The sequence below is a fragment of the Corvus hawaiiensis genome, chromosome 22 (genome assembly GCF_020740725.1).
Source record: "Corvus hawaiiensis isolate bCorHaw1 chromosome 22, bCorHaw1.pri.cur, whole genome shotgun sequence".
NCBI lineage: Eukaryota > Metazoa > Chordata > Aves > Passeriformes > Corvidae > Corvus > Corvus hawaiiensis.
In genome coordinates this window covers 7,336,844-7,360,977 of record NC_063234.1, presented here as the reverse complement: position 1 = coordinate 7,360,977, position 24,134 = coordinate 7,336,844, and the positions used below count along the sequence as shown (strand labels likewise).

The 24,134-nt window shown below is 56.4% G+C and overlaps 2 protein-coding genes across 2 annotated transcripts in view; both read right to left on the bottom strand.

The window, feature by feature from the left end:
* IFFO2 (intermediate filament family orphan 2) overlaps positions 1–884 on the bottom strand; it is a 45,143-nt gene extending 44,259 nt beyond the window's left edge. Inside the window, exon 1 of the mRNA XM_048326184.1 lies at positions 158–884. Coding sequence (XP_048182141.1) covers positions 158–768 — 611 coding nt within the window. The 5' untranslated portion in view covers positions 769–884. The remainder of the gene's footprint in view (positions 1–157) is intronic.
* An 11,985-nt stretch (positions 885–12,869) lies between these two features.
* The window catches only part of UBR4 (ubiquitin protein ligase E3 component n-recognin 4), an 83,517-nt gene continuing 72,252 nt past the window's right edge, over positions 12,870–24,134 (bottom strand). Inside the window, 10 exon segments of the mRNA XM_048326045.1 lie at positions 12,870–13,307; positions 13,961–14,123; positions 14,965–15,055; positions 18,491–18,715; positions 20,493–20,687; positions 21,628–21,753; positions 22,078–22,220; positions 22,635–22,748; positions 22,984–23,202; positions 24,005–24,104. Coding sequence (XP_048182002.1) covers positions 13,243–13,307; positions 13,961–14,123; positions 14,965–15,055; positions 18,491–18,715; positions 20,493–20,687; positions 21,628–21,753; positions 22,078–22,220; positions 22,635–22,748; positions 22,984–23,202; positions 24,005–24,104 — 1,441 coding nt within the window. The 3' untranslated portion in view covers positions 12,870–13,242.

Sequence of the window (24,134 nt, the reverse complement as noted above, 5' to 3'; positions counted from 1 at the left end):
CCACCATCCCCGGGGCGCATCCCCCGCCCGCAGAGACGGCCGGGGAGGGGGAGCCCGGTGCCCGCGTCCCCAGCGCTGTCCCCGAGCGCTCCCGGGGAGGGCTGGCCCCGTTTCCCCCGCAGTGCAGCGCGGACCGCCCGCATCCCCCATCACTCACTTCCTCTTGTACTCGTCGCGCTCCCGCTTGACTTTGGCCAGCACGTTGTAGAGGGCGCGGATCTCGGGGGTGATGGTGTCGATCTGCACCCCGACGCCGTCCGGGTGCACCCAGGACACGCCGGGGCCCTGCACGGTCTCCAGGCCGCCGCCGCCGGTGCGCCGCACCTGGGTGTAGCTCCAGATGGTGCCGGGCAGGCGCCCGTAGTGCGGCGGCGACGGCAGCGCCCCGTGCCCGGGGCCCGGCGGCGGCACCAGCGGCGGGGTCCCGCCGTCCGTCTGCACCGCCTGGTCCCGGGAGAAGGTCTTGTAGCGCAGCCGGCGGTCGCGCTCGCTCTGCTGGGCCGCCAGCTGCTTCTCCAGCAGCCGGTTCCGCCGCTCCAGCTCGTGCACCTTGGCCAGGAAGCAGCGGAACCGCACGTTCAGCCCCTTGAGCAGATGGATGTTGGAGCCCAGGTCGTTCCGCAGCGCCGCCGTCACCGGCGGGCCCCCCCCGGCCGCCGCGGGGCCGCCGCCGCCGGGGCCCAGCGGGCAGGAGGAGGCGGCGGCAGCGGCGGCGGCGGCGGCGGGGGAGAAGGCGCGGGCCATCTCCCCGAACAGCAGCGAGTTCATGGCGGAGGGGGCGGTGATGGAGGGGCCGGCGGTGATGGAGGGCCGGCGGTACCGGCGGTGCGGAGCGGCCGTGCCGGGGCTGGCGCTGTCTCTGCGGCCGCCGCCGCCGCGCCGCGCTCTGAGGGCTCTGGGCGGGAGCGCGGGGCGGGCCCGGCCCCGCCTCATCCTCCCCGCGCCGGGCCGAGGCTCCGCCCACTGCCCGCTATTTCCATAGCCCCGCCCCTATTTCCATACCCGGCCCCTCATTTCCATAGCCACGCCCCTCGTTGCCACGGCAACGCGGCTCATTTGCATGGCCCCGCCCCGCGGAGCCGCAGGAGCCGCCGGTCCCTCCACGCGTCCCCAGCGCGGGGTTCGGGATTCGGGGGCGGCGGTGATTTTTGGGGGGCCCCGGGGCCCAAAGGCGCTCCAGAGCCCGCAGGGAGCCCCCGCATTAACGGGCAACCGTACAGGAAATGAGATACAGGCCTTACAAGCCCGCTGCCGGCTCTCGGGGACGCCACGGAATTATTAATCCCCTGCTAACCCCTGTGGAGCCTGGCTGGGAGAGTTGGGAACGTTCAGCCTGGAGAGGAGAAGGGGCTGTGGGGACACCGTAGCACCTTCCAGGGGATGAAGGGGCTGCAGGAAAACCTCTGCATCAGCAGCTGGAGTGACGGGACAAGGGGAAATGGGTGCAAAGTGGAGGAGGGGAAATTTTGGTCGGATGTTGGGCAGGAATTGTTCCCTGTGAGGGTGGGGAGGCCCTGGCACAGGGTGCCCAGAGAAGCTGTGGATGCCACATCCCTGGCAGCATTCAAAGCCAGGTTGGATAAGGCCTTGAGCAACCTGGGATAGTGGGAATTGTCCCTGTCCGTGGCAGGGTTGGGACTGGATGATCTTTAAGGGCCATTCCAATCCTTCAACACTGCATGATCCCATGATTGCACGATTAGGTCAGATCACACTAAATTATAAACCTTGGATTTTGTTATCCCAAAGCAGGGCCCTGCCTAAGTGCTAAGCAATGCTGATATTATAATAATTAAGTTATTAAATGAGCGTTTCCCAACTGCTGCTCCCGGACCTCTGGGCAATCAAAGGATATTGTTTAATTGAATGATGTGATTGCCACATTGCTCTGCTGGGCAGGGAATGATGCAAGGGAAACACAGGGAAAACTGTGTTGGGTTGGCGTGAAGCTGCAGGAGCCCTGTTTACTCAAACATCCTTTCTGAAATAAAACCATAGGGCTTGCCAGGCTATATTTATATATATTTATATTTATATTTATATTTATATTTATATTTATATTTTTTTGTCCCCGCTCGCTGAAACTCCACCAGCACCTCCAGCCACGCTCAGCACCAAAGCCAGGGCTCTTCAAAGGGCTCTGTTAATGGGTTACAAACCTGTGTTTTCCCAGCACCTCCTGGAAAAAAAACCCATAAATATGCTGGGTGGAGGTGCTTCATTAAAAGGGTGACTCAAAGAAACACCTGAGAGATTGTCTCTCCTCGAGCACAAAACCTCCTCAGCTCAGTTGTGTTCGGGGCTGAGGTTACAGAACCCCCCTCAGTGCCCGGCTGCGGGGCAGGGCTGTGGCTGCTGCTGGGTGTCAGCAAACACAGCCAGGTTCCAATGAAAAACCCCTTGCAGCTGCCTAGGAAATGTGTTCGTGGCTTGTGCCACCGCGCAGATCCACAGAAATACTCGGGAAATGCAGGAATTCACTAAAACTGCCCCTACTGAGGACATTCCTGGGGGCAGCAGCCAGCCAGGAGTGGGTTTGGCCCAGATCTGGGTAATTCCAAGGCTTGGAACCACCTGGGACAGTGGGAGGTGTCTCTGCCCGTGGCAGGGGGTGGAATGGGATGAGCTTTAAGGTCCCTTCCAACCCAAACCATGCTGGGATTTTGTGGATTTTACGGATTTCCCCGGTTTTGGGCACCCTCGCTGGTGGTGCTGGAAGGAGCCGGGTGATTTCAGAACCCCGTGGTCAGCAGGTGGGGAAATCCAGCTGAGTTTTATTTTCTCCCGTAGGGAAGCAGGAAAGCACCCGAGGGGGTGATAAACCGGACAATGACGGGTTTGGTACCTGCCCCGTGATCTTGCAGCGCCCCGGGTCCACCGGCGCCTCGTCCCAAGGTCGTTAACTCAAATGAGTCCTTTCCCTAATGAGCTCCATCCCCTCCCTGGGGTGGCCGCGGTCACCTCCAGGATCCCGCTGCGGCTCCATCCCGGCCCCTGGAAGGGAATCGCCCTGCATTAATCGCAGTAATTAATTAATCTTGGGCTGGGACAGATGGGAATCCCCGCTCCGGGAGGGCCCTGCAGCCCCGGCCTGACCGCTGCCACCAGCCCCGTGCCAGGCCGGGGACATTCCTGCAGGGAATTCCTGCGATTCCTGCCCAGGAAAGCTCCCCGCCGCCTGCCAGTTGCAGATATAAATAATGGAGCGCGGATGAGCCCTTTCCGATTTGGACTGGGAGGAAAAGGGCTGGGAAATGGGGCTATTTCTGAGCGCGGGGACGCCGCTGATGCCGACGATAATAACAACGCTTTGGGGGTGGCTTTGCTCCCAGTTGCTTCTCCCAAACTCGGGCTGGAGCAGGGACTGGGGAATCTGGGGAATTTTCCCTTCGCTTGGGCAGCATCCTGCGTTCCCAAACCTCGATGATCGTTCCCAGGGCTGCTCTCTAGATCTGCTCAGATTTTTAATATTAATTTTCCTGGGGCCGGTTGTATTCCTGGAGGCTCTGTTAGTCTGGTACTGATGGGAAGTTCTTGTTTCCTTGGTGCAGTGACCATTTTCCAGGCAAACCGACCCAAACCGAACCCCAGGGCTCCCGTCCAGTGCCGTAGGCGCTGCTCCCCGGTCTGAAGGGCATCACCACGGGGTTGGCGTCGCTCCCTTGGGGCTCTCACCCTCCCACAGTTTCCTGGGTGAGGGTGGTTGGGCAAACCCGGCTGCTGAAAGCAGCAGAATCTCCGGCAGTTCCACCTCCAAAATGGTTGGTTTTTACCCCAGCCCCCTGTGATGGTGCACGAGCATCATCGGGGGGTGGCATCAGCCTCATCCCGGATGCATTTTTGGCCAGCAAAGCCTTTCCCGCCCCAGCAGCGCCTTTTCTGCACCGGCAGCGGGATTTTTTTCTTGGGAAATGGGGGCAGGAGCAGCCCTGCCCGCCCGGAGGATGGGCAGGACTTGGGGACGGCCCCGGTGACTCCGCGGTGACTCAGCCGCACCGAAACACCCGCGGAGGCACCGGAGCTGTGCCCAGCCCGGGGAAAGGGCCGGGTCAGTCACCGGGCTGGTTCCCTGCCGCTTAGGGGAAGCCTTTGGATCGTGCCGGGAATCGTCACCCGGGCACGCTGCGGGAACAGAAAGTGCTCGTGGGAGGGATGAGTGACACCGGCAGCGACAGAGCAGCAGCTGCTCCTCCCTGCACCTTCACTGCCTTTAAAGGAGGTTTCTCCTCCCAAAACGCTGCTTGGTGTCCCACTTGGTCCCCCCGTTTGTCCCCTCCCTGTCCTATCAGCTCAGGGGAGAGAGGAGCCGCCGCTGAAGCACAGCACCTTCTCCCGCCGCAGGTTTATTCCCGCGGTCACAAAAACCTCGTTTGCCCGCATTTGGGGGTTTATGGGGGTCAGCAGCACGAAACAGATCCAGACGCAAAGAGAGAGGATGCTCCTGCACAGCCAAAGAGCTGCACGAGCCCAGCAGCAGAGATTTTGGGATGCAAGGGAAGGGTTGGATTCATATCCCCACCGGATATCCCTCCCAGCCCGGCCGGGGCTGATCTCCTCCGTGGAGAGGTGTAAATATTTTGCAAACAAAACCTTCTGCCCCAGGTGCAGCCCCGAGAGGCGGCTGAGCTCAGGAGGAGATAAAGATGCTGAGCGGAGCATCCGCGGTCGGGACACGCCGGTATTTCCGTGGAGACGGCGGCGGAGCTCTCTGCTTCCTTAGGAACCAAACATTTGCATCCGCATTGAGTAGAGCGGCAAATATGCAGCGATGGGCCCGGACAGGCTGCCCAGGTGTGGCCCAGGGGCGGCGTTTGCTCCGGCAGCTTCCCCGGGATGATCTCAGGATGCTGCGCCGGGGATCCGGGCAGGTCCACGTGCTCCGTTTCAATCCCCAAATGGTCACGCTTTTCGTTTTGAAGGCAGCAGGCGGACCCTGGCCTGATTAATTGAAATGCAGGATGACCTTTAAATTAACAAAATAAATGATTTCTTTCTCGTCGCTGCCCCAAAGTTTGCTGGGTTGAGCAGCACCCCAAGCTCCAAGCCCTGAGGAGGGTTAAGTTGAACTGGGCTTTATTTTTAGCTCCCTGTCTAAATCTCTCTTCCAGAAGCCATTAGCTGATTCTTTTCCTCGCTTGCACCGTGGGTTTTTAGCCTGGGAGGTTTTTTACAGGACACAGGAAGGAAATTATCCTGGTGGGAGCCGTGGATCGGGAATGTGGGGCTGGGCTTCCCCCGAGCACCCCGGTCCCTGCGCCGGCATCTCCCACCTCCCCTCGTCTGCTCCAGCAGGGACAGCGGGACCTGCCCTGAGGAGGGGACATCGCACCCGGAGCACCCAGCAGGGACAGAGGGTGGCTTTGCAGAGGCCCAGAGATGTATTTTGGAAAATAAAGGTGGTGCCTGCGGTGCCTCCCTGCCCAGAGCACAACAGGGTTGGGATTTATGGACAAGGCAGAGCTGAAAAGGTGGGAACATCCTGACGGTGCTTCATGGAGAGCAGATTGGCCTGGGAGGGACTGAAGGTGACAATAACAACCCCAAAAGACACAGAGAGGGGCAAGAACAAAAGGAAAGTGTTTTGGAGAGTTTCAGCTGCTCCAGGCCACACAGAGAGGCTCCAATGTTTTCAGTGGTGCACAAAGAGCTCCAGGCTGCAAAATCCCCTGCACTGGGGCTGGGAAGTCAGCAGAGACTTTGGGGAGTTTGTTACTTAAATTAGGAATGAGAAGACTGAGGGAAAATGCCTCAAAATGGATGAAATCACTCAAAGTGATGAACTGAACCATGAGCTGAACAACAGAGAGTCAACCCCCTCTCCAAGAAAAAAAAAAATTAATTTATTTGCCAAAGACATTATTTGGGGGGGAAAGTCCTTTGTGATGCAGGAGAGCCTGGGTGAGCTGTGAACCTGACTGTGGGCAGGAGCTCCCCGAGTTTCTGACCTCCCAGTGCTGGCTGGGGCTCCAGGGTTTAATGGATGTGGGAGTGACACCCCCGGGAGAGCAGGGACCTGCCGCGCTCCCCCCTGCTGCAGGCGACACGGAAACCCGACCTTCCCCCGGTACTCCGGATGGCTTCTTGTCCTGCTGCCTCCTCCCCGTGCAATCCCTGTCCCAGGGCGGGCAGTGCCCTCTGGAAGTGCAATCCCTGTCCCAGGGCGGGCAGTGCCCTCTGGAAGTGCCATCCCCTGTCCCAAGGTGGGCAGTGCCCTCTGGAAGTGCCATCCCTGTCCCAGGGCGGGCAGTGCCCTCTGGAAGTGCCATCCCGTGTCCCAAGGTGGGCAGTGCCCTCTGGAAGTGCAATCTGTGTCCCAGGGTGGGCAGTGCCCTCTGGAAGTGCAATCCCTGTCCCAGGGCGGGCAGTGCCCTCTGGAAGTGCCATCCCTGTCCCAGGGCGGGCAGTGCCCTCTGGAAGTGCCATCCCGTGTCCCAAGGTGGGCAGTGCCCTCTGGAAGTGCAATCTGTGTCCCAGGGTGGGCAGTGCCCTCTGGAAGTGCAATCCCTGTCCCAGGGCGGGCAGTGCCCTCTGGAAGTGCCATCCCTGTCCCAGGGCGGGCAGTGCCCTCTGGAAGTGCCATCCCGTGTCCCAGGGCGGGCAGTGCCCTCTGGAAGTGCCATCCCCTGTCCCAGGGCGGGCAGTGCCCTCTGGAAGTGCAATCCCTGTCCAAAGGCGGGCAGTGCCCTCTGGAAGTGCCATCCCCTGTCCCAGGGCGGGCAGTGCCCTCTGGAAGTGCAATCTGTGTCCCAGGGTGGGCAGTGCCCTCTGGAAGTGCCATCCCCTGTCCCAGGGCGGGCAGTGCCCTCTGGAAGTGCAACCCCTGTCCAAAGGCGGGCAGTGCCCTCTGGAAGTGCCATCCCTGTCCAAAGGCGGGCAGTGCCCTCTGGAAGTGCAATCCCTGTCCAAAGGCGGGCAGTGCCCTCTGGAAGTGCCATCCCGTGTCCCAGGGCGGGCAGTGCCCTCTGGAAGTGCCATCCCCTGTCCCAGGGCGGGCAGTGCCCTCTGGAAGTGCAATCCCTGTCCAAAGGCGGGCAGTGCCCTCTGGAAGTGCCATCCCCTGTCCCAGGGCGGGCAGTGCCCTCTGGAAGTGCAATCCCTGTCCAAAGGCGGGCAGTGCCCTCTGGAAGTGCCATCCCCTGTCCCAGGGCGGGCAGTGCCCTCTGGAAGTGCAATCCCTGTCCAAAGGCGGGCAGTGCCCTCTGGAAGTGCCATCCCCTGTCCCAGGGCGGGCAGTGCCCTCTGGAAGTGCAATCCCTGTCCCAGGGCGGGCAGTGCCCTCTGGAAGTGCCATCCCGTGTCCCAGGGCAGGCAGTGCCCTCTGGAAGTGCAATCCCTGTCCAAAGGCGGGCAGTGCCCTCTGGAAGTGCCATCCTGTGTCCCAGGGCGGGCAGTGCCCTCTGGAAGTGCCATCCCCTGTCCCAGGGCGGGCAGTGCCCTCTGGAAGTGCCATCCTCTTCCCGCCGGGACAGGAACCTTCCCCGCTCCTCTCTGCCCATTCCCGACTTCCGACCAGCCCCAGCCGGGCTCTCCCGTGTTTTGGCTCTCTCTGCCCCTGCCTGGAAGTGTTTTCAAACCAGCAGCGGGCTGGAGCTGCTGAGCATAAACACGCAGCGAGCTGCGATGTTCCAGGGCCGCAAAAGATTCCCTGGACTTTTCCAATGGAGGAAAAGTGATTTTTCTCCCTGGACACGCGTCTGCGGCACCTTTCAGGACGTGTGGATCCTTCAGCAAGACCGTGGTGGAGCCTCCGGGGACGTGGTGGGGACACCTTGGGGCTGCAGCCCCCCAGGCCCGGATGGAATCCCACATTTTCCTGCGGGAATGTCACACCAGGGAATGACCCTCCGGCCACGCCGCGGCCAGGAGCCTCCAGCCCCTGGGTGCACACAGCCAAGCCCATATCCCACGGGATTCCCTCCTCGCCTTTGGGACAGCCCAGTTCCAGCTCAGGGCTTGTTCCTGATCAGTTCATGCCCCATGGAGCTCGAGGATCAAACGTCCTCCAGGCAGGAGAGTGACAGAAACGAGCTCAAAACCACCAAGTCCAGGCTCCCAAATGAACTCCCGAGTGTCACCAGGTGGGTTTGGAGCTGCTCTGGGGAGAGGCCGCCCTGCAGCCCAAGGAGGTTCCCAAAACATCCCAGAGATCTCCCGTGGTCCGGGTGGCTTTTTTAGGAGCCACCCTTGGGTCACGTTTCTGTTCCCTGCCCGACCCGATAACAAAACGGGGACTGGCCTTGACTCGTTGGCTGCACGGCCACGTTCCCGTTCCAGGTGGGGATGATTCACAGCTCACGTGTGAGGGATCAAGGATACAGGGAAAAACACGCTGTGAGCTCGCCAGGAGGGCTGGGAGAGGGTGTCAGGTGGATTAAGGACAAAATCACTTCAGGGATGCCCCCCCGGCACACCAAGCTGCTGGGGCAGCCATGTGAACCTCTGGGAATGGTCCCAAGAGGGAAAAAAATTAATGATTAAACCCCCGTTTGCAGACTTTTCTGCAGGATTGATCCCATCCGTTCACATCGACAGCTGGGGCAGGAACCAGCTCCAGCCCTTTTATCCCAACCCTGGAGATCAGCAGGGATCCCACTCCCCTCCCAAAGGGGAAGGCGTCATTGGGGAAGATGCTTTTGGGTAAAATTACCAATAAAACGGCACAAAGGACGTGTGGAGGGGAAGCCCTCGTGCTGTGTTCTAACCCCAGGCAGGTTTGGGGTCTTCAGACGCTCAGAAGGCACCATCCTGCTGGGATGGGGAGGTTTTAGGGTGTGTGAGGAGGTCTGGATGTGCCTCTGGAAAGATTTAATTTTCCTGGTGCTTATTAAGCCTTTGCTGAGCGGGATCCCCCCGTACTCGGTGCTGGTCCTGCAGGTTTGGAGTGGGAATTACAGCCTCTCTCCTGTCCCACAGGGATTTGCTCCCTCATCCTGCTGTTGCCACAGAACCAGGAGGGATCAGACGCATTCCCGGCTCCCTGATCCCCACATCTGGATGCTGCAGAGCTCTCCTGCCCCTTCCCTTCCCCCCGGGAGCATCAGGCACCTCACAATGGATTTCCCGCTCCAAAAATCAAGGTTTTTCTTCTGGAAAGAAGTCCCCACCCTGGCACTCCTCAGCCTGACTCAGCCAGGTCCCTTCCCTTGGGAAACACAAACCCTCTGTGGGTGAATCACGGCCGGAGCTGTGGGAGAGCCCAACCAAACCTGGTGCAACCTCCAGGTCCTCGGTGATCCACAAATGTCCCTGGAGCCGCAGGAGAAGCGGGAACGATCAGAGAGCCCAGCTCTGCTCCTGGGGCTGCTGCCATGAGCCCCAGCCTGCGCCACGGGGGGAATGTTTTGGGGGTTTTTTGCCACTGGAGAAGCAGGATAACACCTGCCCTACGGCCCTTCTCCAGTGGGGAAGGTGTGATATGACGAAGGGCAAATGTGGAGCAGAAATCGGAAAAATTCAGGTGTTTTGTGGTTTAAGTTCAGCTTTGACTGTGGAGAGAGGCTGAGCTTTAAAAAACCCAGGAATGTCATGAACACCATGTTTAGTCTTGCCAGGGATGTTGGGTCTGACACCTTTCCCATCTTTCCCATCTTTCCCTGCCGTGGGGACAGGGCAGGGGTTGGAGAAGGGATAAAGGAGATGTTTTAATCTGGGGAAGGAGGTGGAGGGCAGGGCAGGGCAGCCAGGGACACCCTGGGCTGTCGGGCTCGAGTGCCTCAGATGGAGAGATCCCTGCCCTAACGATGATAACCCAATAATTACTGTCATTAATCATAATCCCGCTTGTTCTTTCCCAAGTGTTGTGCCAGCAGGACCTCAGTCACCCTCAGCACATGCCCCGGGGAGAGCCAGTGCTGTCCTCAGCCCCAGATGGGAGACTGAGATGGGAAAGGGCTCGGGATGTTCCTGTGGAGACCAAAATCCTCCGGGGCTCGGGCACAAATGACAGCCCTGGGTGGCGGGGACAGCCCCGAGTGAATCCCGTGTTCAGCCCTGGTGTGTCTGGGGTGTTGTCTCTGGTGTCCCATGCTGGAGGTGGCCACCCCACCCCAGAATCCGTGTTTGGGACACCCCTGGGCCCTTCCCAGGGGTTTAATCCCTGCAGCTTCTCTCAGGCCGCTGTTTTTAATCTCATTTAACGAGCAAGCAGGGCTGCGCTGCGAAGCCGGCAGCACCCTTTAATTATTCCTAACGTTTGATGGCAACAAGCTGATTCCCGAAGGATGACATCAGGCACCAAAGGCGCATCTCCGGAGCGCCGGCTCATTCCCATTTCTCTTCCCTGCAGCCGGGTTTTGCTGCTCTCAGCAGTTTTCTGTAACCCAGCGGCTGCAGCAGCGCTGGAACTGCGGGGGCTCCACCCGAGCGCTTCTCCCTCAGGAGCAGCCCGGGGAGCTGGGAAAGGCAGGAGCTCCAAAGCTTCGGCTCCGTGACTCACTGCGGGCTCGTGTGGCCACCACGGGCATCCCCCGGGGTCCGGGACGGGAACGCTGAGAGTGGGTGCGATGTCCCCCCTCAGGGGTCCCGCTGTCCCTGCTGGGTGCTCCGGGTGTGATGTCCCCTCCTCAGGGCTCATTGCAAGGGTGTTTGTAAGAACAGCTTAAAATCTCCCTCCAAGATGCCCTCTCCTCAGTCATTAATGTTGAACAAAGTGACCACGTTCTGCTCCCGGGAACTCAGGATCTGCTGACCCAGCTGGAGGGGTAGAAACCCAGTGATTTGCCTGCTAGAGACTTCACCAGCTCCTGCAGCAGTTGAATCTGTTTTTTACAGAAGATCTGTGCCGGCACAAGTGGAGCAAACCAGGATTTCCATCCTGAGCTGTGCTGGAGCTCCCTGGCTGGGAAAGCTGCAGAAGGTCCTGCCAAGGGTAACATCCTTCCTTGGCCAGGCAGGCAAAGCTGGGGAGAGGAGCTGAGGGCACCCCGAGGCTGTGGCTGCAGGGGAACAGATGTGGTTTTGTCAGGAAGGACACTGAGTGCGGAAGGAAGGCAGCCCGGTGTTCCCCCCGGCTCCCAAACCTCGTGTGTGGAGCTTCGCCACTCCCCTCGCACAAATGGCAAAGCCAAAACGTGGTGGGGCTTCAGTCGTGCCCCGTGCTGAGAGCCTTTAGAAGCACAGCCACGAAGCCCAGGCTCCTTGTGAGCTGTCGCTGCTGCTCTCGGGACTCGGGCAGCTCTGGAGGTCATTGCCTGCAGAGGGGTTTGGCGCTGCCCAGGCTGCGGAGCCGTGAGTGGCTCCTGCGCCCACCCTGCACCAGCCCAGCTGCTGGCTGCAGAGAGGACTGTTAGCTCTGGCTCTGCAGGGCTTTACAGCGAGGTGTGGCTGCCCTTTGATGTGGTTCCAGGGCAGCAGCAGAGGTGCGGGATTGCTGCTCCACAGAGCCAACCCCACACCAGCCCCTCCCGGACTTCACAGAGCCAGGCAGAGCCACCAACCCACCCACAGCCCTGAGTCCCTCGTGGGACACCAACCCAAACCTCCCCGGGGCATTTCCTGCCCAGTTCCCCTCCTCAGCAGCAATTCCAGGAGTGACATCAGCCCCCACAGAGGTGAGAACAAAAACACTGCACCTTCACCCCTCTGCTAATTGCCAGATCCCAGCGCGTGGCCAACACTAACAACAGGCACCAAATGGGCTGGGGAGTTATTCAGCCTCTAAAATTATTATTATTATTATTATTATTATTTCTGGGATGGGACTGTGTCAGGAAATTCAAGTTCAAACAGAGATGAGGAAGCCAGGGAAAGCTTTATTAGATTCCAGCTTCACCAGGTGGCAGCTGGTTACAGCAGAGCAGAGCTGTGCCAGCAGAGTTTCCCGCACGCACAGGTGGGGCACAGGGCACGGCTGTCCCTGGCAGTGCTGGGCTCAGGGCAGGGCGTGCAGGGCAGCAGGGGGGCACTGGGGGTGGGCAGGGCTCTGGGACAGGCGCTGGCTGGAGCTGGGAGTGTCCCCAGAGAGGGGACAGGGATGGGAGCAGCCCCCCGAGAGAGGCCGTCCATCAGAGGCACAGCGAGCTTTGGGTCCAGCCTGGGAGAGGGAGCTAGGACAGGCCCTGGACACCCCATGGAGAGGGGACAGAGCCAGGACAGGCCCTGGACACCCCATGGAGAGGGGACACGGAGCCAGGACAGGCCCTGGACACCCCATGGAGAGGGGACACAGCCAGGACAGGCCCTGGACACTCCATGGAGAGGGGACACGGAGCCAGGACAGGCCCTGGACACTCCATGGAGAGGGGACACGGAGCCAGGACAGGCCCTGGACACCCCATGGAGAGGGGACAGAGCCAGGACAGGCCCTGGACACCCCATGGAGAGGGGACACGGAGCCAGGACAGGCCCTGGACACCCCATGGAGAGGGGACACAGCCAGGACAGGCCCTGGACACTCCATGGAGAGGGGACACGGAGCCAGGACAGGCCCTGGACACTCCATGGAGAGGGGACACGGAGCCAGGACAGGCCCTGGACACTCCATGGAGAGGGGACACAGCCAGGACAGGCCCTGGACACCCCATGGAGAGGGGACAGAGCCAGGACAGGCCCTGGACACCCCATGGAGAGGGGACAGAGCCAGGACAGGCCCTGGACACCCCATGGAGAGGGGACACGGAGCTGCTGCCTGCACCCAGGTGAGGGAAGGGGGCAAACGTTGTCCTTGCAGAGCCCAAGCCCTGGGGCTCCTGCCCCACACCGAAGCTCCGTGTGCGGGCAGGGAGCGCCCGGCTGCTCCCTCTGGGAGCCTTCTGCTTCTGGGGCTCCTTGACCAGAGCCAGGGCTGGACAGAGCAGCAGCTCTGGAAGGAAAAGTGAGAAACACCTTGGCATTGAGGCTCCTGGGTGGCTCAAGCACCAGTCAAACCCAGCTCACCCATTTGTTCGGTTTATTTAACTTCAAAGAGGTGCACACTAAAGCATTAAGATTTACTGGTTTGGATTCCTCTCTGTACAAGTTCTTTCAAACAGCTTGAATGCACAGGGCTTTACAGATAGAAGCGCTGAAACACAAGATAAAACAAATCTAAATTCCAAATCACTCCATGAAGAAAAATTGTAGAAAATAAAAAAAAAAAAAAAAACAAACCAAAAAAGAAAACCAAAAAACGAAAACAAAACAAAAAAAATTCCAACAAAAAACTGCAGCACTCCTCAGGGAAGGGACAGACTGCACAAGGAGGGACACAGAGGGGTGGAAGGCAAGCGATGGAGTCTCTGCCCAAAGCTTCTCCGTGCTGGCGGCTCAGGGGATGGAGTTCAGGAGATCCTTGAGGAAGCTGTCGGGATCGTTGATTTCTGACAAGAGTCCTTCGAACAGAAGAAGACAAGAGAGAAGAATCAGCCCCCGATTGTCCTGCCCCCACGAGGGATTTGTGCTGGGCCATGTGTGAGCTCCTGACAGCTGCAGGGTTATTTTAAGGCTGGACATGAGGAGGGTGAACCCTGTTGGATGCATCAGGAGGGACTGAAATGTGTCCATTAAACCCACATGGAACTGCTCTTGTGCAGCTCCAGGGAGCCAGCTCTGCTCCCTGTGTGGGACAGCGAGAAACTGGCCTGGGGCACAGATCTTGAGGGAAGAAAGAGCAGCTTCCCTGCAGGTTTTCAGCACCTCCTGACTCCTGGAGGCACCAAAATCCCTGGGGAGGAACTCTGGCTGCACCCAGCTGCCGCCTCTGGTGCCCGGTCACATCTGTTCACCCCCCAAACACCTCCCAGCTGTGCTACAGATGTTTAACAGAGCAGGGGGCACCTGCAGGATCAGCTGGGAGAGATTTTCCTGCCTGGGGCTGCTCAGGTGTGTCCCAGCTGGTTTGGGACAGCTCAGGCCGTGGCTGGGCAGTGCTGGTGTCCCTCCTCTCCCTGTGCCACCCCCACAGGCTGCAGCAGTGGCAGGAATGCCGCTGTCTCCAGCCACGAGCTGCACAAGGCAGCCTATAAAAGGGCAAGCAAACACTCACCAGCCACATCCAAAAACTCGGAAAACGTTTCCACTGGCATGAATTCCTCCTGGAAGGTTTTCAGGGCCTTGTCTGCAGCCTCGTGTATTGGCATGTCGTTGTGTCGGATGAACTCAGCCAGAGAGAAGGACCAGCCTCCCTCTGTGTTACTGGTAGGCACCTTCTGACAGGGGACAAGGACACCAAATCAGGCCAAAAAAGAATTATTTAATTAAAAAAAAAAAAAAAAAAAAAAGAGTTACTGCAAACCCTGGTGCCTTCTCCCATCGCTCCTGGATTTCCATCCCTGCCTCTTGCAAACAACCACCAGAGGAAGAAATTCCCCAAGTGCAACTTCAGGACCTTTTGTTACAGAATGAAACAAGGTCCTGGGCATTTTCTCACCCCGAGTACTGACCCCTCTTTGGAAGCTGCAGGTTTCTTTCTGCCCCCACCTCCTTCCTCACCCAACCACTTCCCTGGCACAGCCTGGAATGTCCTTCCTTCCATGAACAATGAACAGGAAAAATAAGCAAATACACAGCACAGGAGTGCTGCCAGCTGGGAAAGTCTCTCAATTCTTCAGATACTGAACTGCAAGGGGTACAAAGAGAACAGGCAGCTTCCTGTGGCCTTTCTGCTTTTACAAGGTGCAGAAGAAAAAAGAAGGAAAAAATCCTTCCCTGGGAGGGTGGGCAGGCCCTGGCACAGGGTGCCCAGAGCAGCTGGGGCTGCCCCTGGATCCCTGGCAGTGCCCAAGGCCAGGCTGGACACTGGGGCTTGGAGCAGCCTGGGATAGTGGGAGGTGTCCCTGCCCGTGGCAGGGGTGGAACTGATGGGCTTTAAGGTCCCTTCCCACCCAAACCATCCTGGGATTCTGAGAAGTTTTGTTTCCAAGGACCTTGGAGAAAGGGGCTTCAAAAAAAACCTTTGCCTTCTGTTTCAAACTCATGTAGCTGCTCAGGTGAGAAAGCTGCTAGAGCTGAACTGGGGCTGCTGTAGAGGAATCCCAGTGCTCTCCTTACCTTGAACATGTTGTAAATGAGATCTACAAGTGCCCAGAAGAGCAGCCCCGAGCGGTACGTGGCGTATTCCTTCACAGCCTTATCTGCCAGTCTGGGAGAAGGAAATGAGGCTGGAGTTAATCCCTCTATGAGCCTTTGATAACCCCCTGATGAACTGCAGGAAAGCTGAACAGCCACAGAGCCCAGCAGGGACATGCAGGGGATGGCTCTGAGTGAGCCTGGCTGGCTATCCCTGGCCGTGAAACACACACTGGGCACCTGAGATTCTCTGTGCCACAATTCCTGAGGCTGGGCAGTCCCTTTGCTCCAGCTGTGCTGTGTGGCCAGAGCAGGTTTGCCAGTAAAACCTCATTCCACAGGAAGGAAACGAGCACAGAGGGACGTGGAGGGCTAAGACTGCAGAGGAAGCCAACAGCAGAGTAGGAAAAAACAATGTTCAGCCCTTGTTTGTGTGTTGACTGCTTGGAGAACAGCAGATTCCTGAAGGAATAACCAAACCCAGGTCTCACACACAGGAGGCATCAGTGACAGAACAGCCTTGTGCTTCTAACTCATCAAAGCATTTCTGCAAGACTCTGAGGAAATACCTCGTCCTTGAAGAAATGGAGGAATTTCCACTTAATATCTCTCCTTGGTTATTCTCCTGCCAGGAAAGGACTTCTTCTGGAAATCCAGCATCTGGATTTAGAGCGTTAGGAATGCCCTAAAAGGTGCAGAGCTGTGCTGGGACAGCAGCTCCCAAAGTCTGCAGGATTAATCACAAACAGGTTCTGGCAAGGCGGAACCTCCTGCCAGCAGTTCTAATGGGTTTGGAATTTTCTTGCCTGTGCTCCTCAGGTACATCTGCCCCATCACGTGCTGCTTCCTGCTCAACACTTTGGAGCTTTGGAAAAACAAAAAGCCCTTTTTTGTGCACCTAGGACCAGCTCAGCTGCTGCTGCTGTGAGTCAGCAACACAACAGGGGGCCCCAACTGCAACCTGCCCCAGGCTGGGGCTTTTTGGGGGAAAAATGAACATTTTGCTGCTCTTATTAAAGGCTCCATTTGTGTGTGTGCCCTGAAAACAGACATCTTAGTAGGTGGCAGCCTGCTCAGGCAGCTCAGCTTAATTATTTAAAGGAAACCCAATTAGTAAAAGTGACTAAATTTCCACGGGATGAAGAGCAACTTAGAGCGAGGCTAATTCTGGCCTCCCAAATACTGCAAGCCAGACTTTTCTTTTCATGTGAATGGGTTTGATCTAATTGGAGTCTGCTCCTTTAATTGAAAACTGAAAGGCCCTTGTGGGTTAGGGCTGTAGTTACCTTCTGGAGCTGCTGTGTTTCATTCCTGGGAGCTGGACAGGGACTGCCAGCAGAAAGCCAGACGTGGACACTGGGGAAGTCTCGCTTCCCTCAGGAGCATTTTAGAAAGGTCACAGTGAAGAGCAAAGGGGAAAAAATCAAAAGGATCTTTTCCTTTCAAGCCCCAGAAGAAACCTACACTGAAAAACATCCGTAGGGTTTTTTAGCCAGAATTCTTGGTTCAGTAGCAATGAACACTCGGATCAGTTCTTTGGGATCTGTAAATCACATTACAAAACCAGAACAAAGCCGGGTCCGTCCTGGTAATTTCATCTTTGGGTTTAAACGGGAAGTGTTTCCAAAACAAGGGAGCTGCTGAGCATCTCCCCCCTGGTACCGGTGGTCCCATCACTCCTGGCAGAGCCAGAAGCCCTTTTGGGCTCGATTCTCCCCAAATCTGACACTGAGCTGAGGAGCTGGGTGGGCACCTCCCCACAGGACAGGGAATGTGGGGATTTGCTGCCTCGGAATGAGGGAACGCAGAGCCTTGCTGCACCTTCCCGGGATTCACAGGATGTGTCCGATCTCGAGCGGATCCTCAGCTGCTCTGAGATGCACTGAGGCTCCTGCAGCAGCTCCTGTCCCCCTCTGAGACTCACAGGTAGCAGCGAGTCCTTGAGCGGCCCCAGCCCTCACCCTGCTGTTCTCGGAACGGAGCTGCTCCCAGACAACACCCTGACCACGGAATGCTCATTTTAATCCTCTGCATGCAGACATCACCCTGGTGTCACAGCCGGTGCCTTCCTCTCTGCCTCAGCCTACAAATTCCAGATATTGGCACTTATCTGCAGAGCGCTTCACCAGCCATCGCCCTCTTCCTGATTCTCCACAAGAATAAATAAGCACGGCCCTTGGAAATCAGAATTGCCATACTGCAGTTTCTGAGAGGCTTTATCAGAGGGAGGCTTTGTGCTCCCTTAGTCTGCAGAGATTAAAGAAAGCCCTTGAATAAACCTTGACATAATTCCCGAGCACTATTTCTGAGTGTGTTCCCCTGAAATTCCAGGGATTGGATGCTTTAGCTGGAAGTTCCTGCCTCTGCCTGTTCCAATACAGAACCATTTAGTGAGGGTTTAAAAAGCTGCAAACCCACCCCCTGCTTTGTTCTGCCAGCCCACAGGAAGAGCTGCACACCCCTGGGCCTCCAGGACAACATCTCCTGGATCTGCTGGACCCCTCCTCTTCCCCAGGATTCAGACAGGGAGCTGGAAACAGGGAACAGGAGCCAGGGGGAGCTCGAAAGCAGCACAGAGATCAATAGAGGAGCCCCTTTCAGAGCTCTCTCCTTTTTCCAAGAGCACTGGTTCATGCTGGGTTTGTACAACTACAATGTAATGACTTTATCAAACACCTAATTAATGTCATCAACATAAGAATGCCCTTTAAGGCGACTTAGAATAATAATGAATTGATTCCTAATTATGACAGCTATTTCAAATCATCCTTTCAGAAACCGGAATTCCCTTTCCCTCTCTGGAAATATTGTGCCTTTGTCAGGCAGGCACAGCCACTTATTCTCGTGCTTCAAGTGCCTGACAGCTGCTATTGATTTTTTTCTTTTTAAAAAGCAACGGCATTTGATTTCTATTTCTATTTTTCTATTTGAGGGAGGCTGGAGCGCTGATCAAAAGGGCCCAGAACGAGCTTCTTTAGCGAGGCAAACAGGGAGTGAGGCACAGCTCGGAGACAGCTCATGGCTGGAGCTGCTGCAGTGCTGAGCTGGGGGAGGGAAGAAGGAAAAGCATCGTTTCCATTGATCAGCTCATTGATCCACTCCAAGGAACACCCAGAACCGAGTGCTCCTGGGCTCAGGGCCAGGCTGGACGCGGCTTGCAGCAACCTGGGCTGTGGGAGGTGGCCCTGCCCATGGCAGGGGTGGCACTGGGGGGGCTTTCAGGTCCCTCCCAGCCCAGCCCAGCCCAGCCCAGCCCAGCCCAGCCCAGCCCAAGCCAGGCTGGGACTCTGCAGCACTGAGTGCAAAGGTTACTCAGAGGGGTTAACACCCGGTGTAAACTACACGCTCTCCCCGTAAGCTGCGGTGGCTCTGTGACAGTGACATGAGCGGGTCTGACAGTGACACGAGCGGCTCTGTGACGGTGACACAAGCTCTGTGACAGTGCCAGTGACCCGCGGGGCTCTGTGCCAGCGACAGGAGCGGTGCCCGGCCAGGGGAGGGGACTGACCTGCTGGCTCCGCCCGGGGACACCACGCGAGCGTGGGAGGTGACGAGGAGGCGCCGGAGGATGTCCCCGCGGATGGCCCTCCACCTCTCCGGGGGACAGATGTGCAGGGCCAGCACGGTGTAGTAGTGGGGCCCGTCCACCTCGAAGGCGCTCTCCACCCACTTCTCCCGGGGCTGCTCCAGGAAGCTCTGCAGGTTCTTCTCCTCCCGCGAGGTCGCCCGGGTTCTGCAACACAAGGAAAGCCTCAGGGGCTGCTCCGGCCCCGGCGGGCTCAGCTGCTGCTCCCCAGGAGCTCGGCGGGGCTGCCCATGCCCCCTGCACAGGGAAACAGCTGGGCACCACCAGCTTCCCCCTAATTCATCCTCTGGCTGAGGATCTGCTCCCAGTGAAGCACGCAAGCCCAGCAAACACATTTTCCTTGGAGCTGTGGGTGCCACTAGAGAGGTTTGCCAGGAAGCTGCCATTGCCCCAATGGAAGACAACACCACTGTAGAGGTATTTTTCCCTTTTTTTGGAGAAAAAAAACGGAGCCAGGCCAGCCAGGCCGGGCACTGGAGTGGAACCATCTCCCATGGGACACCGCACAGCGACTGCAGCTCCTGCAGCCAACCTGCATCCATTTACACAACTCCTCTACTGCAAAAGCAACCCCTGGGAAGTCAGAGGCCAAACCCAAACCTCAGAGACACTGCACTTACTGCAAGCTTGTATCAATATAATTTTACAACCTTCCTCCTTTCCCCCAGAGCTCCAGTGTCCCAGGAGTCCTGACACCCCAGAAGCGACAGTGCAAACCACGTGCCACAGGAGCCTTTGGGAAGCTGCATCACACTTCACCACACCCGCGGCTCTGCTGCACCAGGAAGAGGCTGACAGCCAGGTCAGACCCTTGGTTTTTAAGTGAGATAAACTAAACTCTCCCTATCAAACATCAAGCAGCATCCCAGCAGATAAAGCTGTCAGGATTGTGTGACCCTTTCATCTGCTGGAAGATGCAGCTGGGAGCCAAGCAGTAGCTCTTTGTTTTCTCCATTTCGTATTAAAAATTCTGTCTGGGAAGTACAGAAGGCGTTTTTCCACATCTGCCCAGTGGGTTCTGGGCTCTGTGGTGCTAACAGCAGCCTAACAAGATGAAACAAATAGTTCCATTTATTTGTCTCCCAAAGGCCTGGAAAAACAATAGCACAGGGATCTGGAGATAGATATTAAAAACAAAAGACAAATTGTATTACAGCCAAAACCTTGATTAGTTCCAGGTGGGAAAGTGAGAGGGATTTCACTGCACTGAATTTGGAGTGACCTTGGTGCATATTTTAATATTTATACCCTCATCTAATTAGTATTACTTACTAATATCTAACTACTCAAATAGAGGATAAATATGGGCATCCCATTTTTGCAGGATCAGAACCAGCTCATGCATTCCAAAGCATCTGGGTGCCTACAGATGTGGCCATGTAGCCTCAATGTAGTGCCAAAGCACTGCTGTTTATTGGTAAAAAATAATAATGATAGCCCAAAAAAATAATTAAAAATATCAGGAAAATCTGATGGACCTGAACCCTCCTCCAGGAGAATTCCAGGATGTCAAATCTGGAAACAAAACTGTGTTATTTGAACACTGAATAAAATGATATCAGGGTTAAGTTTTCAACTAACGATTACTTCATCGCAGTGTCTCTTCTGCCTGCTCAGGAGAAAATTAAGCTGGCAGAGTTTCTTTAATGTAATAACCCTGTTGCTCACCCCAGAGGTAATAATTATATCTAGAATGGAAAGAGAAGCTAATTCCCAATTGCTTTTACTCAATAGGCTCTCTGTTATCCAGCATGTCCAGGCTTCACTCCCAACAATGTAAATCCTTAACAACCTACTTAAGATGTGCAATCCCGTTCCTCCTAAAACTTTGTGTGATTTCCCATCTTTCCTGCCCCGTGCACAAAGCAGAGCCCAGAGTGCAGCACTCAGAGCTGAGGGAGGGCAGGGTGAGGGTGGCACTGACGTGTTGAGCACGTAGAGCACGGTGTGGATGATGTAGGGGATGAGGTGGATGTTGCTCTCCCGGCCGCCTCCCCCGGTGTCGATGCTGAACGACTGCTCCATGGCGAAGCGCAGGAACAGCAGCTTGATGTCGTGCACGTTGAGCTGGTACGTGGGCTCCCTCTGCCCCGTGCACTCCTGGAGGTACGTGTTGTGTCTGCAAAACAGCAGGGAAACCTTCAGCAGGCTCCTCCTCGCACAGCACAGCCCAGAACCCGAGCAAGGATGGCCCAGAGAAGCGTTAGAGAGTGAAGAGGCTGCACAAGGGCAGCCCCTGCTACCTTGGATTAACCTCCCCATAGGGAGCCTCTCGGCTCACTCTGGCAAATCCAATTCCATCTGCAGATATCTGTCCACTCATCAATACTGTTTTCCCATGTCCACGACCTCGGATACAGCTCCCTGGCTGAAATGCTTCCAGGAGGCTACCACTCCTGATCCCACAGAATCCCACACTGGGATTGGGAGGGACATTAAAGAGTATCCAGTGTCACTCCTGCCATGGGCAGGGACACCTTCCACTATCCCAGCTTGCTCCAAGCCCCGTCCAACCTGGCCTCGGACATTTCCAGGGATGGAGCAGCCACAGCTTCTCTGGGCATCTTGTGCCAGTGCACACCCCTCCACAGGGAAGACTTTCTTCCCAATATCTCATCTACACCTACACCCTGTCAGGTTCAAAATTTCTAATGTGACATTACAAACCCAGCACGAGGTGAACCAGAATCCTGCCAACAGCATCTCCATCTGCTCCAGGTAGGTGCTCAAATACCTCACTACCATCCCAGAGAAGTCTGGAAATCTACCCCAGGGAATCCACTGGCATCAGAAGGTTTCTTTCATACAAAGGAATCAACATTGCACCTTCAGCAGTGAGTGGGGGCTAAGGAGGCACCGAAATTATTTACACAAAGCCAAGGAGCAAACAGACACCTGTATTTTTTAGGAGATTCACTCTTGATGGTAGAACCTGAAATGGCTCAGTTTTACCAAGATTCAGCTGCACCACCCCTGATGCCAAGATTTCAGAGGAGTGTGTGGCAAGGCTCTGACTCACCCACATGCAACCAGCTGGGGAAGAACCTCTCTGTACTCACCGTGCCAAGCACGTGGCAAAAGCAGACTCAGGCACGTGGGGCCCCCACACGGGCAGGAGCCCATTGCACTTGGTGTTGGCATTTTGCAGGGCTGCGCTCTCCCACTCCTCACGGCCCCGAGCGAGTCTGCGCGGAGAAAGGGAGCACGGCGGGCAAGTCAGGAGGATGCAAGCTTTTGTCTAAGGAAACATCCCAAAAATGACAAGCCCACAGCTTCTCTCAAGGCTGGCCTTGGCAGAGTCCAGGCCTGGATTCCGCCAAGGCCAGCCTTGAGAGAAGCTGTGGAAGCAGACCCTGACAGAGAAGGGAAGAATATCAAAGCAGACCCTGACAGAGAAGTGGCTGCAAAGTGACCAACAACCAAGCCCACCCACCCCGAGTTCCACGGTGAGTGTCGTGACCCCAAACCACCCTGAAAGGCCCTGAGCCCCAGGCTGTGGCAGCCCGTACCTCACAGCTGCCAGGTGGCAGTCGTAGTGCACGATGTTGAAGTGAGACACGGTGCTGTAGCCCTGCTGCTTGCGGGGCTTGTTCTCAAACTCCTCGAGTGCCACGCGCTTGGTGAAGGTGTAAATCCCCAGTACCTTGGTGGGCTGCAAGGACACACAGCTGGCTGAGAAACCACTCAGCTCTGCAACAGGTCACATTTCCTGCTCTTTCCACACCACACTGAATTGAATCTCTCCCAGTCTCAACCTCAAGCTTAAACTGATACTGTGTTTAAACTGCTTAAACTGATATTTGTATTCACTGAAAACACACTTCCACTTCCCAGCCACCTCTGGAATTACTGATCTCAAGAACCAACCCTGAGACTTCTTGATCTTCCAGTGCCAACACTTGTGCAGCCAGACACTGGCAAGTCCCCTTAGGAGGTGAGAGGGCTCTGAAAATGCACCTCCCTTCACCTGGAAGTTGAATCTCCCTTCACCTGAAAACTGAATCTCCCTTTACCTGAAACTTGCATCTCCCATCCACCATGACGTGGAACTTTTAGCTCCCACTACCTGGAACTTGTATCCCTCCCGGCAGATGCAGCAGGTCAGTCCCGGTTCCTCTATCAGCTCCTCCATCTGTTTAAGCAGCGCAGTCTTGGTCACCACCTGGCCCTTCTCATTTGTCTGGAAGAGAGAAAAGCTCAAGCAGGTTAAACAGAATGACAAACCACACCAGCCCCACCACTGGCACTGGAATGCCCATCCCACTTCCCAGCAGCCGTGTTCCCTCTCCGGCAGCGCCAGGCAAGCTGGGGGCTGGAGCTCTGCAATACCCATCAATAAAATCATTTTACACACTTCCTGCTGAGGCACTTTGAGCAGGGCAGGAAGAAAAGCCCCTGAATGACCCAGCCATTACCGTCATGCCCAGGGTGCCCAGGGCCTTCTGCCTCATGGCCATGGCCATCCTCTTCTTCTCAGCGCGCGTCTCCTTCCGCGCGGCGTCGATCTTCTTGTTCACCTCGGGGTGTTCCCTCAGTGCCTCCAGGAGGTTCTCTGCCAACGTCCCAATCCCTTCGTCACTCGACACCTGCTCCAGTTTGTGCAGGTTGGTGATGGAGTCTGTTCCTATTAGCACCTGGCAGGGATGGGAACGCAGCACTGCTCAGGAACAGGGGCTCAGGACAGGGCCTGTCCCCTCTAATCCCATGGGGACAGCAGCCCTGAGCTGCAACAAGTGTCCTCCTTCCTTTTTTAATGCCCCTGAGCCCTAAAGCTGTGTGTAACACTGGGGCAATTTGCCTCTCCGCTGGCCATTACCAAAAGCTCAGATGGGGATGTTGGGTAAAACATTTATTTTGTGGTAAGACACTGTATTGATGCCTTCAGACACCAACAAACACGCCCTGAGGAGCTTATCAATAATTACCTTCTTTTCACATCGGTGTGTCAGTCTCACACCACGCAGCAGGAGGAAATACTGAAGTCAGAATCTCTGACTTTTCCAGATGATGCCCCAAGCTGCCCAGCAGAGGCTCAAGGCATCAAGACAAAGACACAAAGTCACGTTCCCAATCTTGTCGTGTGACACACAAAACCCAGAGCATGCTCTGCAAAGGCAGAACTTGCCCAGGGAATACCTGAACAGCTTCCATATCTATGCCTACTTTGGGATTCCCAACAGGCTTTCATATTCTTGGAACAGGTAAGATCAGGAGAACTGGATCTTCTCTCTGCTCTATCCCCCTAAGAAAATTCCCATCAGACTAGAACCAACATCTTCGGGCAGAGAAAAGCTGTGAGCAAAACTGTTCCAGCTATGGTGAGGATGACAAAACCCAAGAGAAATGAGTGTAGAACCAACTCTTAGAGGAATTAACCCTCAGCTCCAGGCCCAAAGCAGAGTGACCATGCAGGCACGTCCCGGGCAGTCTCCTCACCTGTGTTGCAGGGTGCTGCGTCGCAAGGCCTCGGAGCAGGCGCAGGATAAAAGGAAGTGCAGGTCGAGATAAGAACTTCTTCCATATGTCTGCATCCAAACTGCACGGAAAACCAGAGGCAGCAGCTGAG